A 25,157-nucleotide genomic window follows, 5' to 3' on the forward strand; every position below is an offset into this window, starting at 1 on the left:
CGTGCTGTATGGGGTGGGCCGAAGGCCTTCACCAAGCTCTGGCTCACGCTCACGTGTCTGAAGGATGCACTGTGGTCCTCCCGCAACCTGCTGGTAGGGAAATGAGTGGAGACGCCCCAGGCAGTGGCTTTAATAGCCACGGAAGCCCAGGGGTGGTATGGACAAAAGGGGACCTCGACCCCAAACGAAGGGTCACCCACAACATCTAAGGTCCCGGCGGCTACGGCCTGACAGAGGCTGTTGCGCCTAGGGCGATATGCCAAGGGGAGGGATCTCCTCTGGGCCCCGACGGATGGGAACAGAGTTGATTCAGAAGAGCAGGAGGAGGCGAGTTTGATAAGGACTCACCCCGTTCCTGCACAAAGGACCGAAGACAGCTTTTTTAACAAAGTTACTTTCTAACATGATTTCATGTCTTAAAAATGTTTACTCTTGTTTTAATCATATGTGCATATGGCTTTTACAGATTGGATATTTTCTAAATAAGTACTTTTGTCTTAGGTTGTTTTTATTGTTTTAATAAACAACACATACTTTTAAACTGGTAAAAGTAATATTCAATGCTGTTTTTAATGCATATTAAGTGTACAAATGCTGATGTAAGAAATATGAGCTGTTCAAATGAAATTGTGTCAATAAAATGTTACCAAAAAAAAAAAAAAGAAGTGGTTTCAGGGTGGGTGAAAATGGAGTTAGGGGCTGTGGAATAGGTGAAGGTAACCCGAAGTGGTCTTGTAATAATTGTTTGTGTTTCTGTTGGTCAGCGGGAGCAGGCGCTCTGCGTCAAACGACTGGGGACAAGAGATGTGAATTGTTTTGCTCTCAAGAAAAGAGAGCTATTGAAAGGAGTGATTACTGGGGTAGCGCTGGAAAATGTGAAAGTGGATCAACTGAAGGGGAAGATTCCCATTGTTTGTGATGCTCGTCGTTTGGTGTGACGCAGACAGGGTGGTGTGAGTGGAGAAACAGAGTTGCTGTCTGTTCTTTTGAGTTTTGATGTTGTCTTTGCCTGACAAAGTGATGTTAGGATATATCAGTTATCCCGTACAAGTTTTTGTACCGAATACATTCCATTGTTACAGGTGTCAAACTTATGGGCATGTGGCAGCATTGTGTAGGAGGGAAGTTCCTAGGTGTGAGAAGTGTGCATAAGGGCATGAGACAAAGGTATGTGTAGCATTGGGGAAAGAAACGCTATGTGTTAATTGTAAGGGTGCCCATGGGGCTGGGGATCAGAAATGTCCGGTGAGAGAGGCAGGTTGAGGTTACCAGGGTTAGAGTAGTGCAGAAGTTGTCATGCTGAGGCAGTGAAGAAAGTAGAGGAAGATGGTTCAAGGGGGGGGGGGGATCCTGAGGGGAGTGGTGTGAGTAGAAGATCTGTACCAGTACGGAGGGATAGGCTACAAGTGATATACAGTATGCTTCAGTAAGATTGGATTTTTAGCGTTTATAGCAATGGTTATCAACTGTACTGCAAGGATGGAAAGTAAGTCACAGAAAATTTAGGTTGTGGTGGCAGCTGCAGAGAAGTACTTGGGTGTACGAGATTTTACGTCAGAGGAGTTACAGGGTGTGTTGAGTGGTGGTGTCCCGTCCTTTCAGGCTGTTGGCCTGAGGTACGACTAGATACATTTAGTGGAGTAGGGTGGTGGGTTTTTAATGAGTGTAGGGTTAGATGATAGGGTATTTGTTGATTTCTTTATGTTATTATTTTTTTCAAGCAAAGTATAAGGGAGTTATATTCCAGACTAGTTAGTGGCGGTAATGCAACATTTATTGGATGCCAACTGCCGTTAAACCTCATTGAAGAAGACAGAATGCCCCATAAGCGGACATTGGGCAGCGCTGAATGAATTTACTAGCTTACAGTCACAACCAAAACAAAACAGTGGATTGATAATCGAGAAAATACTCTTAAATCAGTCTATAGGAGGACACCAACTAACTTAACGTAATGAGCGGTCTACGCACTATCCTGATCTCTACTGGGCTTGTCGGTGTGGTAGGTATTGGATATGGAATGTGGTCAGTGATTCAACCAGGAGAAGAAAGGAAGAGGTAAATGCTTAAGTTAAGCTGCGATCAAATACTTAACTTCCACACAATACTGACTTTTTAAACCGATCAAAGGACTACGTGTCCTTTTTAATCATATGTTTATGATTTGGGCATTATATTTGTTTGTGCAAAAACCTATTAGACATGGGTATGGTTGTCTCTTTGCCTCTTTGTCCAGGAGTAGGTAGGGTATCTTACTACTGTTGCTTAATTCACCAGGCGGGCATAGAATGGTATAGTATGTCACTCACCAGAGACATTATAGAAAGTGCAGATAGAAATGTATCATGTGGATTGGAACATGGAATCATGTCCAGTCTAAATTACATTGCTATCTGCAACAATCTGAATTTGCCTCCTGCTGAAAAGGCCTCCTTGGTCTGATTTACACTATGAGACTAGCCCAATAATGTACTGAAAGGAGCCTAACGTTACTCCTTATAGTCCAAGGACCTTACATGTTCTGTTTAGAGGCGAATTTGCTCTCGCTGCCAAAACAGCCAAATACTCCATCTAAACGTCAATCGATTCTCAATTGTGGTACGTTTCTAAAAACTTAAAGCCCTCTACTTAAATATCACACCAAAATTATTTCACAAAGGCAAAATATACACTTACTGTACACTGTTTTAACACAGTTGTAGCCGACAGTATTTTTCAGTGACAAAACATCTGTCTTCTGTTTACACACAGGTATTTAGAGATGCAGATAGCTAATTAGCATAGGTAGTCAACGGTCTTCCGTCTGTTCTCTGTAAACAAGCGCTGTAAAATGCAAATATGGCCGTGTGGGAACCCTAACCCTATAAAAGCTGTGCAGTAATGTAATCTTTTTTTATAAATTTTTTCACTGATATGAAAGATGCCTTCCTTATGTTTCCAAAACCACACCGCAAGCGCTGCGTGTTAACGTTTAGAGCAAGCGTCGGGGCTCTTAACAAAACTCCCTCAGGTCAGAAGATACTATCGTCAATAGGCGCTAAAGGTAGTTAGCGTCTATGATGGGGTAACTACGAGACATGATGTGATGTGTAAATCTGTCAGCCAACTGATCAAAAAGGGAAATAATAAAATCCAGCAGCAGCATAGTTGACAGTCTCCAAGAACCTTATACCCTGCTTTGTTTTGGTGTCCGCTTCCATGAAATAATATTTGTTGCATTATCTGTGACAACTAACCCATGCAGCTTTACATTCACCTGCAATTTTTCATTTATTTTTTGACCATCAGAATTTACACGAAGCTGAGAATGGAAGAGTCAAGGAAGAGGAACGGCCTCATGATGCAGGTGCTGAAGGAAGCTGCAGAGACCAACGACAACATTGCCAGAGGATTGGGCCCTAGATCCCAGAAATGGTAATGCTCATCATGCTGTCTTCAAATTGATTTGCAAGTCAAAGTGAAGGGAAAATGACAGATGACACACCGGGAGACTGGCACCAGTGACTAGGAAAATCCTCCCCATGCCAGATTATAGTCTTGAGCGTTAATCCTGTTAAGATTATGTTCGCTAAATGTTTGTACTTAAAGTATGAATGTTAAGGGGCGGAAGTGGTTTGTTTCACCGAATAAGACATTGTGGAGAGAATAAGAAACAATGGTCCCCAAACCTCACAATGACTTGAACACACGCTGTGTTAAAATGGAACATAGCATATTTATTATACGAATGTTGTGTATATAATTCAGCCAAAACTTTGAATATCTGAAGCGCATATGGTCACAACACTGTATGGTTAATAAAATGTAAAACACAATCCTGGCTAGTTTATATTATTTATCTTGCATCTTTTTATAGTAATTAGACTGCATGGATAGAGGAACGTTTTCAAATGATGATCAAGCTTACATGTTAAAGGCCCAGTGCAGTCAGAAATGTGTGAAATAGTGGTCCTCTGTAGCTCAATTGGTAGAGCATGGCGCTTGTAACGCCAAGGTAGTGGGTTCGATCCCCGGGACCACCCATACGTAAAAATGTATGCACACATGACTGTAAGTCGCTTTGGATAAAAGCGTCTGCTAAATGGCATATTATTATAAATGTGATTTTTCTGTGTTTTATATATATTTCCAGACTATTGAGGTTGGAATAATACTGTGAAATGTAGAAAATGATGATAATGCCCTTTTAGTGTAAGAGCTGTTTGAAAAGACTGCCTGAAATTTCAGCCTGTTTTGGTGGGATGGAGTTTTGGCCTTCCATGGTGACATCACCATGCGATACATTTGTTAATAGACCAATAAGAAAGAGTTTCAAACCTCTCTGCCAATAACAGCACATTTTCCATTTTCCCCTCCCCACTCAGACCACTCCAAGACAGTCCTAGCAACATTTTTGCTTGAGAAATGCCCTTTGCTAAGAATTAATTTTTGTAATTTTTACCATTTTAATTGAAAACAATCACAGTAAGTTACTTAATTGTTACCCAGAAACTATTTGATATTGAAAAAAACTACTGCATTGGAATTCCTAAATTCTGATCACTTGAAGTGGACAAGTGGTGAACATGGAGACCATTTGATGACACGATGGTGGAAGCGGATATGGAGCTTAAATCTGATGGCGGTGGAAATAAGGATGAATGGACTTTTGTCTAAAAGAAGCCTTGGAAAGCCCAATTAGGGTGAAAGTGATTGAGGTTGCCAAAATCATGGCAGCTCAGTCTGTATCCTATGTGGAGGCTGTCAAAAGGGTAAAAAGGTTTGAAGGTCCAATGGTAGTGCAAATATGGTAGAATTACTGCAACAAACACCGCAGCCTGCATATCAACAGGACCCAGAAATTCTTAATGTCGTTTTTATAGCAATGGTGGTAAACATCACTGCGCAAGTTGAAAAAAAGTCAAGAAAGACCCAGAGCCTGAGAAGGGAATTTGAGGTTTTTAATGACTGAAGGAGCAGGAATATATAAACTCAGCAAAAAAAAGAAACGTCCCCTTTTCAGGATAATTTGTAAAAATCCAAATAACTTCCCAGATCTTCATTGTAAAGGGTTTAAACACTGTTTCCCATGCTTGTTCAATGAATCATAAACAATTAATGAGCATGCACCTGTGGAACGGTCGTTAAGACACTAACAGCTTACAGACGGTAGGCAATTAAGGTCACAGTTATGAAAACTTAGGACACTAAAAGAGGCCTTTCTACTGACTCTGAAAAACACCAAAAGAAAGATGCCCAGGGTCCCTGCTCATCTGCGTGAATGTGCCTTAGGCATGCTGCAAGGAGGCATGAGGACTGCAGATGTGGCCAGGGCAATAAATTGCAATGTCCGTACTGTGAGACGCCTAAGACAGCGCTACAGGGAGACAGGATGGACAGCTGATCGTCCTCGCAGTGGCAGACCACGTGTAACAACACCTGCACAGGATCGGTACATCCGAACATCACACCTGCGGGACAGGTACAGGATGGCAACAACAACTGCCCGAGTTACACCAGGAACGCACAATCCCTCCATCAGTGCTCAGACTGTCCGCAATAGGCTGAGAGAGGCTGGACTGATGGCTTGTAGGCCTGTTGTAAGGCAGGTCCACACCAGACATCACCAGCAACAACGTCGCCTATGAGCACAAACCCACCGTCACTGGACCAGACAGGACTGGCAAAAAGTGCTCTTCACTGACGAGTCGCGGTTTTGTCTCACCAGGGGTGATGGTCGGATTCGCGTTTATCATCGAAGGAATGAGCGTTACACCGAGGTCTGTACTCTGGAGCGGGATCGATTTGGAGGTGGAGGGTCCGTCATGGTCTGGGGCGGTGTGTCACAGCATCAAAGACTGAGCTTGTTGTCATTGCAGGCAATCTCAACGCTGTGCGTTACAGGGAAGACATCCTCCTCCCTCATGTGGTACCCTTCCTGCAGGCTCATCCTGACATGACCCTCCAGCATGACAATGCCACCAACCATGCTGCTCGTTTTGTGCGTGATTTCCTGCAAGACAGGAATGTCAGTGTTCTGCCATGGCCAGCGAAGAGCCTGGATCTCAATCCCATTAAGCTCGTCTGGGACCTGTTGGATCGGTTGGTGAGAGCTAGGGCCATTCCCCCCAGAAATGTCCAGGAACTTGCAGGTGCCTTGGTGGAAGAGTGGGGTAACATATCACAGCAAGAACTGGCAAATCTATGCAGCTGGTGGCCACACCAGATACTGAATGTTACTTTTGATTTTGACCCATTATTCAATTTCTGTTAGTCACGTCTGTGGAACTTGTTCAGTTTATGTCTCAGTTGTTAAATCTTCTTATGTTCATACAAATATTTACACATGTTAAGTTTGCTGAAAATAAACACAGTTGACAGTGAGAGGACGTTTCTTTTTTTGCTGAGTTTATATTATTTATTTATAAATTATTTTGTAGTTTGTGTGGATTAATGTACATTTTATCTTCCCCCTAGTGGAATGTACTTTTCCTTTGTAAAATGTTTCACCCCCGTCCAGTTGGTGGCAACAATACACATTTTTGCATGTAGTTCGCCATAAAACCTGAAGAAGAATGGGGACCCTTTTATCGGTTGCACCAATTTCTGGTTTGAGAAAAGTATATTTGTGTCAAAGAGGTTGGGTCATCATAAACCCTGCCTATTAAAAAAATTAACATTATAACACATACGTTTTTATGATATAAACAATTTTGACTTTGTGGCTGTGCAATCTAGTGGAAACCAAGAGGTTGCTGTCAGAGCTACTTGAATTTTTAAGCACAACACATGCAGTGCCTTAGAATAATGGGATCTAAGTTATAACTGTCGCAGGTATAATGTACGTTTTAGGAAAGAGCAAATATAGTTATTTGTCAAGTTAGCTGCTTGGTAGTAATCATAAAGCTAGCTAGCATATCGTTACGTCCATAGACTTTGGCAATGTCAACACCAGAGCCAGTACCCACTCCCACACCACCGGGCCCAGTATCACCGGCTGCGGGTCACCCAGTATCACCGGCTGCGGGTCAAATGTTTTGGAGCTGCTGGAGTTGTCGGATACTCTAGGGTGGAGGTTTGCTGTTAGGAGCTGGATATGTGTTCCTAGCCGCCCGAAAGGTGATGCGCCAAGGTGGGACAACCTCTATGGGAAATGTCACACAAAAAGTGAGTACTGATATTTGTAACTGTCAGTATTTCTAAACGTATTCGTCTTTCCTGTCTTTTAGTAGTAATAACTGATCCACCACAACTGCACAGGTGAAGCATGGCTAACGTTACCTTTCAGAGCTCGAGACATGATGACAGAGTATTAAGCTTAAGAACATGGCCTTTGTGTTGGAGGTGCAGTCATAACTCAATATTTTTGTTTCAGGTTTGGCTGCTTGGGGAATTGTTGTCATAACTGATCCAGTGGGGAAATCACACAGGAAGACGTGATGATGCCCTACTGTCAGAATGTTTTTTGAAGCTGCTGAAGTATAAGCCATCCTCCCTGTCTGATATAGAACCATGGTCATATCCAAGATCACTTTGGCAGATAAGAGTGATCTTGGCATACTGGATGAGAACATGCCAAAGACTATTCTCATATCATCTGTCAGTGTGACTTGTAAACATTGTCCAATACATTAAATCAATTGAGAATATGCACTTTAACTACCTTGTGTTCATGCCAGAGTCCATTTAATCTCTGGTTATTAACCAAGATCAGAAGGACAGCCTGTCATACAACTACTCAAATCACCCAATATAATAGAACCATCAGCTCTGGGAGTGTGGTGCCAGGAAAATAACCTCTCATTCAATATCAACAAAACAAAGGAGATGATCGTGGACTTCAGGAAACAGCAGACGGTGCACCCCCCTATCCACATCGACGGGACCGCAGTGGAGAAGGTGTAAAGCTTCAAGTTCCTTGGCGTACACATCACCGACAAACTGAAATGGTCCACCCATGCAGACAGTGTGGTGAAGAAGCCGCAACAGAGCCTCTTCAACCTCAGGAGGCTTAGCACCTAAAACCCTCACAAACGTTTACAGATGCACAACTGAGAGCATCCTGTTGGGCTGTATCACAGCCTGGTACGGCAACTAGACTAGAATCACCACTCTCGACGGGTCTGACCTAGAGTATGTGGACAACTACAAATACCTAGGTGTCTGGTTAGACTGTAAACTCAACTTCCAGACTCACATAAAGAATCTCCAATCCAAAGTTAAATCTAGAATCGGCTTCCTATTTCGCAATAAAGCCTCCTTCACTCATGCTGCCAAACATGCCCTCGTAAAACTGACTATCCTACCGATCCTTGACTTCGGCGATGTAATTTACAAAATAGCCTCCAACACTCTACTCAGCAAATTGGATGTAGTCTATCACAGTGCCATCCGTTTTGTCTCCAAAGCCCCATACACTACCCACCACTGTGACCTGTACGCTCTTGTTGGCTGGTCCTCACTACATGTTCGTCGTCAAACCCACTGGCTCCAGGCCATCTATAAATCACTGCTAGGCAAATCCCCGCCTTATCTTAGCTCATTGGTCACCATAGCAGCACCCACCCGTAGTCTGCGCTCCAGCAGGTATATCTCACTGGTCATTCCCAAAGCCAACACCTCCTTTGGCCGCCATTCCTTCCAGTTCTCTGCTGCCAATGACTGGAACGAATTGCAAAAATCTCTGAAGCTGGAGACTCTTATCTCCCTCAATAACTTTAAGCATCAGTTGTCAGAGCACCTTACCGATCACTGCACCTGTACACAGCCCATCTGAAATTAGCCCACCCAACTACCTCATCCCTATATTGTTATTTATTTTGCTCTTTTGCACCCCAGTATCTCTATTTGCACATAATCTCTTGCACATCTAGCATTCCAGTGTTAATACTATTGTAATTATTCTGCACTATAGCCTATTTATTGCCTTACCTCCATAACTTGCTACATTTGCACACACTGTATATATATTTTCTGTTGTATTTCTGACTTTATGTTTTTGACCCCATATGTAACTCTGTGTTGTTTTTATTGCACTACTTTGCTTTATCTTGGCCAGGTCGCAGTTGTAAATGAGAACCTGTTCTCAACTGGCTTACCTGGTTAAATAAAGGTTAAATAAAAAAAATAAAAATAAAAAACTGCACCGCCCGCAACCGCAGGGCTCTCCACAGGGTGGTGCGGTCTGCCGAAAGCATTACCGGGGACAAACTATCCGCCCTCCAAGACACATACAGCACCTGATGTCACAGGAAGGACAAAAAGATCATCAAGGACATCAACCACCCGAGCCACTGCCTGTTCACCTCGCTATCATCCAGAAGGCGAGGTCAGTACAGGTGCATCAAAGCTGGGACCGAGAGAATGAAAAACAGCTTCTATCTCAAGGCCATCAGACTGTTAAATAGCCATCACTAGCACATTAGAGGCTGCTGCTGTCTATTGAAATCACTGGCCACTTTAAGAAATGGAACACTAGTCACTTTAATAATGTTTACATATCTTGCACTACTCATCTCATATACTGCATTATATTCTATAATATTCTACTGTATCTTAGACCATGCCGCTCTGTCATTGCTTGTCCATATATGTATATATTCTTGAATCCCATTCCTTACTAGTTTTGTGTGTATTGGGTATATGTTGTGAAATTGTTAGATATTACTTGTTAGATATTACTGCACTGTCAGAGCTAGAAATACAAGCATTTCGCTACACCCGCTATAACATCTGCTAAACACGTGTATGTGACAAATAAAATTTGATTTGATCAAATCGGTGCAGAGTACCATTTTCTTTCCTCACTGAGTTTTATTGTATTTAATCACAGCGAATATCAGCCCAATTCCAAATGTAATTCCAAATGACAGAACTTGGTTCAAGTCCATTGCTCACACAGTGTGAATGGTCATGTCAATGTTCGACTGTGATGAGACACAGCAGATAGGCTATGAGGGAAATAGTTTTATGAGTTGGCGTTGGGACCACATTCACAAAGCGCCTGTTATATATGGATCTTTGTTTTAGCCTACCAGTCTTAATTACATTTACAATTAAGTCATTTAGCAGACGCTCTTATCCAGAGTGACTTACAGTTAGTGAATACATATATATATTTTTTTGTATTTTTTTTTTTTTTTCAAACTGGTCCCCCGTGGGAATCGAACCCACAACCCTGGCGTTGCAAACGCCATGCTCTATCAACTGAGCTACATCCCTGCCGGCCATTCCCTCCCCTACCCTGGACAACGCTAGGCCAATTGTGCGCCGCCCATGAGTCTCCCGGTCGCGGCTGGCTGCGACAGAGCCTGGATTCGAACCAGGATCTCTAGTGGCACAGCTAGCACTGCGATGCAGTGTCTTAGACCACTGCGCCACTCAGGAGACTGAGTGTTCTTCTTCTCCTGCTTGTGCACCTGTGAGCATGGTTATAAACAAAGGGTCAGAAGTGTGGCGTCTTCAAAGCAAACTTGCCAGAAGTGCAAGTCATGTTGAATATGCAACATTCATTTTAGCAGTTAATTTAATTTCTATTAAACACAAAAGCCCACCTTGGGAGTCTGTCCCCTGACATTTCACGCTCTGGCCAAGGAGCCATGGATTGGGATAGGAAATGGAAAAGATGAATCAAAGTAAACCCCTCCAAACAATATCATGAAATAATGGTACACAAACAAATGGCTCAGACCTGAATCATTTCACATACTTACTTTAATGTTCAATAATGTTTGAAGCTAGATCATTAGTTGCTACATCAATGTTTTTACTTTTAAATTAATGATATATACCCATTGATTCTGGAAAAATATAACTTATAAAATGCCCTGCCTGGTCTCATAGAAGTAACATAGTAAATGTAAATCTGGGACACTCAAATTAATATGATATGTTACATTTGGTATGGTTACATAAGACAGATGGTTACTTAAGGCAAAAACGAAAGTAGGGTGGTTATTCTGGGTGGATCGGTGGCCGAACCCTTTAACCTAACTCCTAAACTTAACCCTAACCCCTAGCCTAGCTAACGTTAGCCAGCTAGCTAACATTAGCCACTTAGCTAGAATTCATAACATATCATATGTTTTGCAAATTCATAACATATTGTACGTTTTGCAAATTCGTAACATCTAATACGATTTGTAATTTGTAACATATCATACGAAAAGGGTGATGGACATCCACAAATTCATGCGAAACGTAACATTTCATACTAAATGTAATGTCTCGGATTTACATACAGAATAATACGAAATGCTCTGAGACCAGGTTGCAGCGCTTCATGAGCTTAGTTCAACTGGTACCCCATCAGAACCCAAAATGTAAGCTTGTTTTAATCCAATGTTTGTAAACAATGTAAATGTAAACAAACACTGTATATCCTCAAAACATGGTTAAAACTATAATTTGTATATCATACTGTAGATGGTCAGTCCTTGCATCCATAGCTCTGTATGAATTTGAGAGTGGTTACATTTCTCCAGGCCCATCCCTCAGCTTTGAACCAAAACAGAGGTGGGGTGTCCATTTGGTTATTGTTTCAATTAAGGACTAGCTTTAATTATTGATCACTTGCCTCCCAACAGTCTGGTGGAAACCTCAAGTGTGCTGAACTCCAGTGCAGACTGCCTGATCACAGCATCGTCATGCAGAGGTACACCACCTGGTCATCACAGGACAGTCCTTCCAATGCCTCAATATTAGGGGAGAAGGGAAGAGAACAAAGAGCTAAATACTTTTCAATAACCAGTTTTCAATAACCAGTTTTCAATAACCAGTTTTCCATCCAACCATTTCATGCGGATGATTTACCTGATGCATGAAAAAAGTTGCTACCGGGCTGATGGAAACATGAAATGCCGACAGACAATTTGTTCGTTCGACATGGTGGGATCTTTTTGTGTCGGTAAAATGTATTATGCTAGAAATGGCGGTGGAAACGCCTTTATGCGCAAATATTGATATAATAACCATCACATCGAAGTAATAAGTTAAACTACATGACCATAAGTATGTGGACACCTGCTCGTCGAACATATCATTCCAAAATCATGGGAATTAATATGGAGTTGGTCCCCCCTTTATTGCTATAACAGCCTCCACTCTTCTAGGAAGGCCTTCCACTAGATGTTGGAACATTGCTGCGGGGACTTGCTTCCATTCAGCCACAAGAGCATTAGTGAGGCTGGGCACTGATGTTGGGCGATTAGGCCTGGCTCACAGTCGGTGTTCCAATTCATCCCAAAGGTGTTCGATGGGGTTGAGGTCAGGGCTCTGTGCAGGCCAGTCAAGTTCTTCCACACCAATCTCGACAAACCATTTCTGTATGGACCTCGCTTTGTTCATGGGGGGCATTGTCATGCTGAAACAGGGAAGGGCCTTCCCCAAACTGTTGCCACAAAGTTAGAAGCACAGAATCGTCTAGAATGTCATTGTATGCTGTAGCGTTAAGATTTCCTTTCACTGGAACTAAGGGGCCTAGCCTGAACCATGAAAAACAGCCCCAGACCATTATTCCTCCTCCAAACTTTACAGTTGGCACTATGCATTCGGGCAGGTAGCGTTCTCCTGGCATCTGCCAAACCCAGATTTGTCCGTCGGACTGCCAGATGGTGAAGCGTGATATATCACTCCAGAGAACGTGTTTCCACTGCTCCAGAGTCCAATAGCGGCGAGCTTTACACCACTCCAGCCAACGCTTGGCATTGCGCATGGTGATTTTAAGTTTGTGTGCGGCTGCTCGGCCATGGAAACCCATTTCATGAAGCTCCTGACAAACACTAACAGTTCTTGTGCTGACCTTGATTCCAGAGGCAGTTTGGACCTCGGTAGTGAGGGTTGCAAACGAGGACAGACGATTTTTACACGCTACGCGCTTTAACACTCGGCGGTCCCAGCTGAGCCGTTGTTGCTCCTAGACGTTTCCACTTCATAATAACAGCACTTACAGTTGACCGGGGCAGCTCTAGCAGGGCAGAAATTTGAAAACTGACTTGTTGGAAAGGTGGCATCCTATGACAGTGCCACGTTGAATGTCACTGAGCTCTTCAGTAAGGCCATTCTACTGCCAATGTGTGTCTATGGAGATTGCATGGCTGTGTGATCGATTTTACACACCTGGTCAGCAACGGTTTGGCTGAAATAGCCGAATCCACTAATTTGAAGGGGTTTCCACATACTTTTGTATAGTGTACTAGTAACAATGGAACTCGAAAGTTTCATTACATTTTAAATATTGCCTATTTAAAAAGTTGTCTTTGTTGACATTGAAGTTGACAGGAAATATAAAATGTTATTCTCCTGAGACTCTGGCTAGTCAAATAAAATAAAAGTTTATTTGTCACGTGCACAAGATACAAGAAGAGTGGAGGTTGTTATCAGCAAAGGGGGGACCAACTCCATATTAATGCCCATGATTTTGGAATGAGATGTTCCACGAGCAGGTGTCCACATACTTTTGGTCATGTAGTTTATGTTACAACACAGAACTTACATTTATTTTATATCTCACCAATGTCTCGCAGTCGCAGTGCAACAAGCGTGCCACCTTTCGTCTGGACCAAAAGGCCATATTAGAATGGGCAGCGCATTGAGAATTTCTATAATTTTAACAGATTTTAATGTAGTCAACTGGTGGGACTTCGAAATTCATTGGCTGATCCCTCCTGGTAACCCTGTTGGAGTCCTGTCCAACTGGGTCATCAGGAGGGATCAGGAGTCCTGTCCAACTGGGTCATCAGGAGGGATCAGCCAATCGTGAAGAAGAAAATGAACTACTTTAAAATGGACCTTGCTGTCACAGGTCTTGACTAAGAATGAAAAGGAAGTGCGCATACCTATGACGTAGTATTCTCTGATCCCTCCCACGTGTGGTGGTCGAAAGAAACATGTCGCTCTCCTTCATACACAGATCCGCAATGTTATGCAGAGGATTTAGGGCAAGTTTCAATCTGTACGACCACACAGCAAGGATTCCAAATACTACGATACGGTTACGAGTGAGTTGGCTATTTGATACCCATATCTTCATTCAAAAAATTATTTACATGGCCGAAATGTTGGTAAAATCATGTTCAAATCGAAGTAACAAACATTAGCTAGCTAGCATGCAATCAAAGATGCTAACTAGCTCGTGTCAAAGTCGAGCAATACGTAATGTGTGGAACTGGGATGGTTTATGTGTTTTTTTCCAAGAATGAGTTATCATGAGCATGCTATAATACATTTATCCCTGTCTCTTCCCCTTCAAAAACAGACATTGTGTAGCTCAGCTGGAGAAACAAATACTGGCATATTACAATCTACAGAAGAATACAAATTTGTGGAACGACTGATCCCACCTTCACGAGTGCCCATTCCCCCTAAACATGACGGTCCTTCCCCATCTGGCTGGACTCCTCCATCAGGTGAAGCTTGACACCTTATGTTTTCTTTGGTTTTTAAAGGCAAATGGAGAGCAATGGTTTGGTTTCTCACACTGATTTAACTTCTTCAAATACCTTTATTGCGTTTCAATTTGTTGTTGAGTTGTTTCACGCTACTGTACTAATGAACATGATTTGTCTACCAACACTTACAGTAGTTTATAGTCTCATAGACACAGGCTCTCATAGTTTCAGCAAACACACCTATCAGTAGCCCAAGATGTACTCTTAAGGAGCCTAGTGTTACCATCACTCCTTAAGGTCCAAGGACCTTGTTATTTTCAGAGGTGGACTGACTGACAGCCAAAACAGCCAAATACTCCAAAACGAGAATCGATTCTCAATTGCGATATGGTTCTAGAAACGTAAAGCACTTTACTTTCATAAAAATAATTTCACAAATGCAAAATACACACTTGCTATACACTGTTTTAACCGGCTTTATCACAGTTGCAGCCGACAGTATATTTTTCGGTGATATGAAAGATAAGGTCCTTATGCTTCCAAAACCATACCGCAAGCAATGCATGTTAATGTTCAGACCGAGCGTCAGGGCTCTTAACAAAACGCCCTTGTACAGAAGACACCTTTGTCCAATGACTCTTAAGTGTAATGTAATGGAACTGAGTCATGATCAATGACTAACCTATCAGGTGCTATTTACTTTATGGTTAATTAACCTCAATTAAATGTTTTTTCCATCTTTTCCTCACCCCCTTTAACCCAAAATGTTATAGAGGTGCCTCCTGCTTTGCCATACATGATCCGTCGCTCCCGAATGCACAATGTTCCTGTCTACACTGACCTCACCCATGGCAGCCGCAAGACAACCCTTGTACGCAAGGTTGAAGGGGACATCTGGGTGAGTGAGACATAATTTCTATGGTTCTTCTGTCAAAACATTTTTGAAACTTCTGCGGAATTGTAGATCAGTAAGGATGACTGACTGGAAACCAGAGTTGAAGTATAAGAGCTTTTGGATTTATCTAGCAAACCCTGGGTAGAATGTTATGTTTTCCTGTCAATGTGCAATTGTTTCCTCCTGATTAATGGTGCTACTTTCTCCTGTCAGGCTCTTGAGAAGGATGTTAAGGAGTACCTGCAACAGCTTACTGGCAAAGACCTGCCAACACAGGTCAATGAGGTGACCATGACACTTCGGGTCAAAGGTCACTTTGATACAGAGCTGAAGGAGTGGCTGGTGAAGAAGGGATTCTAACTGGACCGCTGGCGAGGGGGTAAACTGTCGCAGAAGTTGTCAGAGAAAAAGAGTGCATACTTTTCTACATGAAACCCAACAATTTGAAATGCATCCTGTATTGAAATAGAATGGATAATTAAGAGACTGTTGTTTATTTATGTAGATGTGCTCCATGTCAATTATATTTGTTTGTATGTAACAACTTAAGCTCAGCTGATAAGCATACTTGAAAATTGAATTATTAAATGGCCATTTCATATGGGGGGGGGGGTTCTGCTTTATTTACTCTATTTTTATTTGATATCCACAGGAACAATATCAGTTGTAAGTTTGATATTTGATTCACGCGTTTTATTGCTATAAAATAATACCACAATATGACCTGTTTTAGTGGTGTAGTTAATACTGACAAATTAATTTACGATTTGGTGTATTACATATTTTTCATTGCTGTTGGTGGCTTTTTTTTATATAGGAAATTATACTTGAGGGAAGTATTCCAAACGATACTGTGATGTTTATGTAGGCAGGTTTCCATTGGCCAGGGTATATTCGACGAAAGCAATGTCGCAAAATGGTCGCGGCAGATATTGGATAAATTTTCTGAAGATCGATAATATTTGTATCCGTTCGACGGGTGGAATTTTCTTATGTCCAACTTTCTTTATTGCGACAAATGATGATTGAAGGTGTTTTTCGACTAGTGATGATTGCCGAATACGTTTGAAGGTACGTGGAGCACGTGATGTCAACACGTAGCCTCACTATAAGCTCCACTTGACATTTAATTCCAAATACCTACTACTTGCACGACCAATCTTGAACTATAACTTGTTTTTTCAACTATACAAATAATATATCCAGACTTTCAAGAATGCCTGAATTGCTTGGCCTTGCTTTCCTGGTTGGCTGAAAAGTTTCACCATCCAAGGAGTGTAAGTTCTACCACAGCATGGACCCGTGGCGATCTTTGCCACATGAAAACTATTAGAATATGGCAAATATTAGTCAATTATTGCATTCTATCCATGCTGGCTACCCGAGACATAAAACAGATAGGTGGACGGGCATACAGGCTGTCGCCAATTTGTTAATGTGAAATTTTCCTAAATGGGTGATGGAAACACTTCAACCACTACATTTTAATTAAAACTAGGTTTTTCCGAAAAGTTTTTTTAAAATATATATATAGGTGTAACATTACGTCCAGCTGTTTTTATCAACCCAAGATAGTTAAATGGAAACGCACCCTAGCAGGCAATTGCCTCGTCTATTTTCTATGCGAACTTTGTAAATGTCGACAAAAAATCAATGGCCAAGTGAATGAAAACATAGCTTGTGACTTTGAAATGCACCCCATTTCGTAATGCATCTTCAATATCCGCTAGTTATTGGTTTTTGCGATCGTTTAACGATGGATATACGTCATCCAATTGCGACAAACAAACAATTTACGGTAGGAGTTTCTCCAAAGTTTAGTCTCACACGTTTAATTCTTTGACAGTTTGAGGTTGATAAAACGTCGATCAAATTAGAATTACTGTACCATATCGACGTATATGTCTGATGATATACTGAGAAGACATCGAAGGTACGGCCCTAGTGAACCAAGTTATGTCTGACATTGAATGCTGTGAGTATACTCGGATTCAAAAATCTGTCTTTCCTTTCAGGCAAATTGGACATTAATCTTTTCATTAAACATTATTACATCCGCATGCAATGAGAAGTAGAAACTAATTTGCCCACACAAAATAATGAATCCAATACTTAGAGAATCCTTCCATCTGTGAGGAAATTACTGACTGACATTGGACCAAGGGAAGAGCACCACTGCACCGAATGGACTGACACAGAGTCTGAGACTCACTAGAGATGGAATTGAGCTTCCTGCCAGAGGAACCAACAGTGAATTTCTGACACCAGCTGCTGGGAAAGAGAATGGAGGTGCTTATCATACAGATACCACAAAGTGTGCAGGCTGTGCTTATCCAACCACTCTTGCTATACCTGTCCACGATGCAATGAACCTAACTGTGGCCTGGAATGCTACCGGACTACAAATCATTCCGTGTGCTCAGTTGAATATTATAAGGAATCTCTTTTATAGGAGCTGAAAGACATGGGAGATGCGGAGGAAGAAGATACAGGATATTCTGTTTAGGCTGAAACATGGGGCAGAGGGAGGGATGGAGAGGAGGAAATGGGAGGTAGTGAGGAGACAAAGGAAAGAGCACAGGTTTTAGAGCTCCTCTCCAGGTTAGCAGAGATTCAGCCATCTGGGGAAGTGAGTGTGCAGGAGATAAAATACATTTTAACCGAACTCAGAGTTAGGAGACGAGGATGAATTAGCGGCGCAGGTGGTGGCTGCAAATATTGGAGACATGGATGAGGGGGTTGAAGACGGTGAGGAGCTGGGTTTGGCTGACAGGCTCTCTGGGCTGAATATCAATGCTTTCTCTGAGGTAGCACTGTGGGACCTGTTGAGCAGCCAGGAGAAGGAGGTTTAGGAATCTGGTAAAGGGTGGGGCTGTAGGAGCTCTGGTCCCCCTGTGGAGACCCTGGTGGGAGCAGCACGAGGAGGGGGAAAAAGCCCTGATGGTGCTACTGGAGGAGATGCAGCAGGACAGGAAGGGAGCAGTACAAGACAAGCAGTGAAGACAGATGATAAAGGACAGAAGGGGCATGCTCTTCCAGTTGTGAAGAAAGAGTCAAAGTCTAATTGTGGTCATCGCGGATATCGAAGTCAAGGATTCTGGGAAGGACTTGTGTGGCTAAATCAGTGAAAGAGCAGGGACAGAGAAAGGGTAACTGCAGAAAGGAGGTGAGCAAGGCCAAGGGGACAAAATCAACCTCTAATGTGCCTCCATTCAATGACAAAATCAACCTCTAATGTGCCTCCATTCAATGACAAAATCAACCTCTAATGTGCCTCCATTCAATGACAAAATCAACCTCTAATGTGCCTCCAGTCAATGACAAAATCCCACCTCTGAGCTCCTGGTCTTCCCATCCATCCATCCCCTCATTCGCTATGGCTTGGTCAATGCTCTGTTTGGCTACACCTTCGCCCTACGCCTGATCAATGGTGACATCGAGTCAGACCTAACTCAGGAGTTCTGCCAGATGGTTCTGACTGTGTCCGAGGTCCTGAGCTCAGGCAGGGTGTTCAGCTCCCTTCGGGAGGCACTTCAGGGAGGGGAGGCAGCCATTTTGTCCGGGGGTTACTTTGACCGAGAGGACCCCAGCGCCCCGGCCAGGGCTGTGGAATCCGTGGCTCATATTCTGACTTGGAGAAGTAAGCAGGATGTTGTTGGATACTGCTAGGCAGCTTTGAGCCAATGCCGTACGGCGCTATCCCAGGCCAGGGCAGCTCTTCCCAAAGGGGGAGATGAAGGGGATGTGAGAAAGAAGTATTTCCTGGCTGGGAAGAAATGTGACTTCTTTCAAGCTTGGGTGTCTGACAATACCCAGGAGGTGAGAAGACTGGCCGCTGGGTTATGGAGAGAGCACAGGAAGAGGGAGGATGCGAGGAGTGCTTTGGAGAAGAAGAAGAACGGAAGAAGAAAAGCAAAGGGTGTGTTGATTGAAGAAATAGATTGAGAATGTTTTGGTATTCTATAACATTTAATAAAGAGACTCATTTACCTATCTTATTTTCAATTCAAATTCAGGGCCAGACTGGTATTATTTGTTTGTATACCATTTTGTAAACATTTATTCTGACTGCAATGACTATTGAGACATGTTTTTTTTGGTAAAAATTCACAACAAAGTTATGCAATAAAGTTAATGTAAACTAAAGAAATAGGCTAACACTCATTCACTCTCAATGAAGTCTAACATGACCTTAATTTCAATACATGTAAATTGTCATGATGATAATTTGAATATCTTTCAGATCAGTGCTACTAATACATCACACAGTTACTGAAATGTGACTAATCTGTTCAGCACTGTTTCCAGACCTGCCACTGACTAATCATTTTAAATAAAGTATAGGGTTGGTTTCCTGGACACAGATTAAGCCTACTCCTGGGCTAAAAAGCACTTTTAATGGAGATTCCCAATTGAGCATGCTTTTTAGCCCAGGACTAGGTTCAATCTGTGTCTGGGAAACCGGCCCATAGTGTCCAATCTTGAGGAAGAAAGGAAAGATTAGTACGAAAGCTAATGCTCAAGATTGATCGTGTTTGAGACTCACTAGAAAGACATCACTACTGTGAACAACTGGTAAAGCTGCTGGGCCAAAGTGTCAGCTTGTCAGACCAGTTTATCCAGTCAGAAGTGCCATTTTCTCCACAGTAATCCCTTATAAAGTACATATTCTTTATGACAGAGAAAAGACAGCATTTCAGTCGTTTTTGTTCAGTGTAGTCTGAGGTTCAGAAAGTGCACTTTATACAACACAGCTGGCTATCATATGCAGTGCACATCCCTTGCATGCTCCCGGGCCCCGGCTATGCCCCGACTGGGCCCCGGCTATGCCCCGACTGCTTCTGTAGAGCTTAGCTCAGTAGATATAGGGTAAGATCCTGTAGGGCACGCGTCTGCAGTAGGTGTCCCATGCCAGGCCATACTTGGCCCTGCAGTGCCTTTCGTCACGTGCCTCTCGGTGAATCAGCAGGACAGTGAAGTACACAACATAAAAGTAAGGAAGAAGATGGTTGAATCCTGGAAAAAGACATACAGTACATGGGAATCTGAATACTGTCAGTAGCACTGACAAAATTATGTTGACTATTCAGGTACAGCCACTGGTTATGGACATGTGCCGGCTGGATGCAGAGAGGATCTTATGTATTTGATCTCTACTTACCACATGGCAGGGACCATGCCAGGGCCATGAGAAGGTCTCCTAGGTAGTTAGGATGGCGGACGAGGCCCCACCAGCCAGACACCAAAAGGCGCTTCCCAGTTGCTGTGGCAATAGTCTCCAGGTCTACAGGCACAGGGGAAGATTATACTTTTTTTCTTTAGTTTTGGCCGTCATTTGAGAGAGATCAGATTGCAAATTATTCACACTCCATCTGCTCTTTCTGTTGGGGCCAGATTGTACTCTGGTGCCTCCTACCGTCCACTGTATTCATTATGCACTTTGATCCATTATGGAAAACAGCCAGTAATAAAGATTGCGCCAGAGAGAGTGCCCAATTCTATCTATCCTCTCAAAACTGTTAAACTGATTTAAGTATATTAATTCAAAACTAAAAACATGTGGAAGTTGCCATGCCAGGAGACATCAGAAATCGAATCAAGAAGTTGAATACTGACTTGCAACACTGGGATGCGTAGGGTCCCGTCTGAATTGGTTCTTCTGGGAGTTCGATTTTCTGAAGATATAATACCCAGCACCTAATGACAGGAAGAGATAAAATACATTCCATTAATAAGGGTACATACAATATAACAATAGATTAAATGAAGAAGAATGCACACTTCCCCACCCCACATCTAGAAACTTGATTTACCATTCAATGTGACTATAGCCGTGGCTCCCAGAGGACTAAGGGACTGTGGGTGCACCACCAGGAAGGCAGCCTGCAGGCCGTAGGTAAAGGGAACCCAGGCCAGGTCCCCAAAGACTAACATAAACCCAAAGCCATCATGCACTATGTCCATGGTGGTCAGCACAGCCTCCTGCAACATCACAGAGAGAGCATCAGTCAAGAAAACATATTCCACTGTCAAATGAAACATACAACACTTCAGAAATGAATTTTAGGTCTCAATGATACATTCCGCAGAGTAACACCACAATAAATTAAATTGGCATCCTCATTAGAGGTCACTCTGTTACCGATGGTATACCACTGTTCCACCACTGTTATTTCCTAGCTATTCCTGTGGACTGTCCACTCACCTCATTCCACAGAGCATCTGCCACGTAGAGCAGCTGGAAGCTGTTGACCAGTATCATGGCCAGGGAAGCGGAGTCCCGTAGCTCCACCTCTTTCATCAGCATCCCAAGGTTAATCACCACCTAATTGGAAGAGAGTATGTTGGATCAGATTTTTTTATATATCAACACAATTATATTTTACTTTATATAATCTAGTCACCCTTGCTCCATTTCCACTCACCCAGCCAATCAGACCTGGTCTCAGCTCACAAAAATATTTCAGATCAAAGCTTCCAATCCGTGGGTTCAGCTCTCGTCCGATAAAGAAATCATACAGGGGGTTTCCTGTGTGAGATATAGCAGGCGTGAGCCTATACAGGAAAACCTCTAATGCATTTTTATGTATGTTGGTTACTTGATATTTTACGTTACTTCCCTAATCCTGCACCACCCTTACCTGTGTTTCCCCCCTGGGCAAGGGCATGGTGAGGGGCCCAGAAGGAGCATATGTAGAGGTAGAGGGAGAGGAGGAATGACACCCCAATAGCACACACTGCCAGGGGCAACAACAGTTCAAATAGATACCCCAGAGGCATCCCCAGCCATAGTGACAATGTCAACAGCACAGCTGTGACGCAAAGGGCATGAAAACCTGTAGAGGGAGAGCAAAACAGAGAAACATACAGTGAGGGGGAAAAAAGTATTTGATCCCCTGCTGATTTTGTACGTTTGCCCACTGACAAATAAATGATCAGTCTATCATTTTAATGGTAGGTTTATTTGAACAGTGAGAGACAGAATAACAACAACAAAATCCAGAAAAACGCATGTCAAAAATGTTATAAATTGATTTGCATTTTAATGAGGGAAATAAGTATTTGACCCCCTCTCAATCAGAAAGATTTCTGGCTCCCAGGTATCTTTTATACAGGTAACGAGCTGAGATTAGGGTGCTCCTAATCTCAGCTTGTTACCTGTATAAAAGACACCTGTCCACGGAAGCAATCAATCAATCAGATTCCAAACTCTCCACCATGGCCAAGACCAAAGAGCTCTCCAAGGATGTCAGGGACAAGATTGTAGACCTACACAAGGCTGGAATGGGCTACAAGACCATCGTCAAGCAGCTTGATGAGAAGGTGACCACAGTTGGTGCGATTATTTGCAAATGGAAGAAACACAAAATAACTGTCAATCTCCCTCGGCCTGGGGCTCCATGCAAGATCTCACCTCGTGGAGTTGCAATGATCATGAGAACGGTGAGGAATCAGCCCAGAACTACACAGGAGGATCTTGTCAATGATCTCAAGGCAGCTGGGACCATAGTCACCAAGAAAACAATTGGTAACACACTACGCCATGAAGGACTGAAATCCTGCAGCGCCCGCAAGGTCCCCCTGCTCAAGAAAGCACATATACAGGCCCGTCTGAAGTTTGCCAATGAACATCTGAATGATTCAGAGGAGAACTGGATGAAAGTGTTGTGGTCAGATGAGACCAAAATGGAGCTCTTTGGCATCAACTCAACGTGTTTGGAGGAGGAGGAATGCTGCCTATGACCCCAAGAACACCATCCCCACCGTCAAACATGGAGGTGGAAACATTATGCTTTGGGGGTGTTTTTCTGCTAAGGGGACAGGACAACTTCACCGCATCAAAGGGACGATGGACGGGGCCATGTACCGTCAAATCTTGGGTGAGAACCTCCTTCCCTCAGCCAGGGCATTGAAAATGGGTCGTGGATGGGTATTCCAGCATGACAATGACCCAAAACACATGGCCAATGCAATAAAGGAGTGGCTCAAGAAGAAGCACATTAAGGTCCTGGAGTGGCCTAGCCAGTCTCCAGACCTTAATCCCATAGAAAATCTGTGGAGGGAGCTGAAGGTTCGAGTTGCCAAACGTCAGCCTCGAAACCTTAATGACTTGGAGAAAATCTGCAAAGAGGAGTGGAACAAAATCCCTCCTGAGATGTGTGCAAACCTGGTGGCCAACTACAAGAAACGTCTGACCTCTATGATTGCCAACAAGGGTTTTGCCACCAAGTACTAAGTCATGTTTTGCAGAGGGGTCAGATACTTATTTCCCTCATTAAAATGCAAATTAATTTATAACATTTTTGACATGCGTTTTTCTGGATTTTTGTTTGTTGTTATTCTGTCTCTCACTGTTCAAATAAACCTACCATTAAAATTATAGACTGATCATGTCTTTGTCAGTGGGCAAACGTACAAAATCAGCAGGGGATCAAATACTTTTTTCCCCTCACTGTAGAAACAGCTAGAAAGGGTGGGGGAGCAGGAGAGAGGGATAGATACAACAAGAGATAATTAGTTTGGAGAGGGAATCATAGTTGAGTTTGGACTGAGTAGCTTGCAACAAGATAAATCAGTGTGGACTAATGGCCTGCTTAGCTCAAGGTCAATGACACCTGCAGTAGATAAAAGGAAAACATAACCAGTTAACTCCTCCCACCCAGCTCAATCAAACCTGCCTAAAATTGAAACTATACACATTGACATTGCAACACACTACTTCAAAGCATTATTGCTTCACCCGCCAACCCTACAATACCGTTTATGGGGTACTTGAGTCTCGATCCATCTTTTAGCACCATCCCCTCAGACACCTGCAGGTAAGACAGATATGTGTATCAGCCAAACCTCACATGACAACATAGTCAATAGACAAGGACTCCAGAACTAAAAGGTATTCATAATTAACAACTTGTCTCACCTTCCCCATAGGCAGCAGGTAAAGGAAGCTCTGGAGGGCCATCCAGCCCAGTATGAGAACAGGGGCCAGGGGGTCCCATAGCTGGTCTGTGGGGGGCAGGACAGGGGGCCACTGGAGCACACTGGCCGCAGGGGAGCGACATACACACAGCAGGTAAAGCACCGTCAGGGGCAGGAAGACAGGGATGCAGGTGGCACCTTCAAGGGAGAAGAGGAAGGAAGTGAAGTTAGTAGAGAAGAGAGTGGGTGGGAGATGGGATTGCAATATGCCTATTTTAACTAAACATACAAAATGTGTTTTCTTTTTAATAAAGCAAACAATATTTGACTCACCCAAAGTCCCTCCAAATTCCTTTTAATAAAGCAAACAATATTTGACTCACCCAAAGTCCCTCCAAATTCCTTTTCTGCTTGTGGGGATTTTTGTTTGTTGAGCTTCATTATCTGTCTCCTGTGAAAATGTTAAAAGGAGGACACTGGTAGAGTGTATGCTAAAGAGAAATGTGTATAGGCAGCAATAAAGACCTTTATCTCAGATTCTCTGAATGCATCTGGACTAGTATAGACCAGTGACTACTACTATAATGTCATACTTTGTTGTTGATGTTGAAAAATAAAAACATAACTCAGCCAATATAGCTCTTCTCCAGCGTCATGATACGATTCGGTTGAATTACACAATATAGACAGGCAATACAACAGACAGGTTATATCACAGAAAAACAATTACATGCGCTTTAATAGATAACAGCTAAAGAGAACAGTTTTGCGTTGGACGTAAACCAACAATATTTAAGGTTTTTTCCATCATCGCATAATTTATAGCTTCACTCACCTGTATTCCTCATGTATCCATACTCCAAACTACAAGTACAGTGCGACGATAAGAACGCGTGCGTAGAACCGCCCCAAAGCTACCCCCCTGAACATGACCCATCTCTAAACCAATGAGATTAAGCCATGGTCATCAGAAGAGC

The 25,157-nt window shown here is 42.9% G+C and overlaps 3 protein-coding genes and 1 pseudogene across 6 annotated transcripts; 3 read left to right on the forward strand and 1 right to left on the reverse strand.

Annotated features, from left to right (window-relative positions):
* Positions 1–1,954: 1,954 nt before the first annotated feature.
* Positions 1,955–3,418, forward strand: LOC311143144 (ubiquinol-cytochrome-c reductase complex assembly factor 3-like; the record flags this gene model as incomplete). Its single annotated transcript, XM_084178940.1, has 2 exons — positions 1,955–2,058; positions 3,289–3,418. The coding sequence occupies 2 exons, from the start codon at positions 1,955–1,957 to the stop codon at positions 3,416–3,418; spliced, it is 234 nt and encodes a 77-aa protein (XP_084035066.1).
* A 10,428-nt stretch (positions 3,419–13,846) lies between these two features.
* On the forward strand, positions 13,847–15,984 carry mrpl49 (mitochondrial ribosomal protein L49). The gene is made up of 4 exons (XM_084177915.1): positions 13,847–13,976; positions 14,234–14,384; positions 15,140–15,264; positions 15,475–15,984. Exons 1-4 carry the CDS (start codon positions 13,866–13,868, stop codon positions 15,619–15,621), a joined length of 534 nt encoding a protein of 177 aa, XP_084034041.1. The 5' UTR covers positions 13,847–13,865; the 3' UTR covers positions 15,622–15,984.
* A 2,446-nt stretch (positions 15,985–18,430) lies between these two features.
* LOC311143057 (zinc finger HIT domain-containing protein 2-like) lies at positions 18,431–19,303 on the forward strand (annotated as a pseudogene). The gene has a single exon. The product of its transcript is annotated as a zinc finger HIT domain-containing protein 2-like (transcript).
* LOC311143056 (delta(14)-sterol reductase TM7SF2-like) lies at positions 19,291–25,060 on the reverse strand. 3 transcript variants are annotated; one of them, XM_084178862.1, is made up of 11 exons: positions 25,016–25,060; positions 24,564–24,631; positions 24,182–24,378; positions 24,020–24,074; positions 21,903–22,097; positions 21,687–21,790; positions 21,467–21,586; positions 21,075–21,243; positions 20,878–20,958; positions 20,423–20,545; positions 19,291–20,277 (listed from the first exon to the last, which is right to left on the reverse strand). In XM_084178862.1, the coding sequence occupies exons 2-11, from the start codon at positions 24,619–24,621 to the stop codon at positions 20,117–20,119; spliced, it is 1,263 nt and encodes a 420-aa protein (XP_084034988.1). In that variant the 5' UTR covers positions 24,622–24,631; positions 25,016–25,060; the 3' UTR covers positions 19,291–20,116. The 3 variants fall into 3 exon arrangements, with proteins under 3 accessions (XP_084034988.1, XP_084034990.1, XP_084034989.1); XM_084178864.1 differs by having other exon boundaries at positions 24,807–25,040; XM_084178863.1 differs by lacking the exon at positions 25,016–25,060 and adding an exon at positions 24,774–24,816.
* Positions 25,061–25,157: the final 97 nt, after the last annotated feature.

Source organism: Coregonus lavaretus (assembly GCF_964263955.1).
Source record: "Coregonus lavaretus genome assembly, chromosome: 15".
Classification (NCBI taxonomy): domain Eukaryota; kingdom Metazoa; phylum Chordata; class Actinopteri; order Salmoniformes; family Salmonidae; genus Coregonus; species Coregonus lavaretus.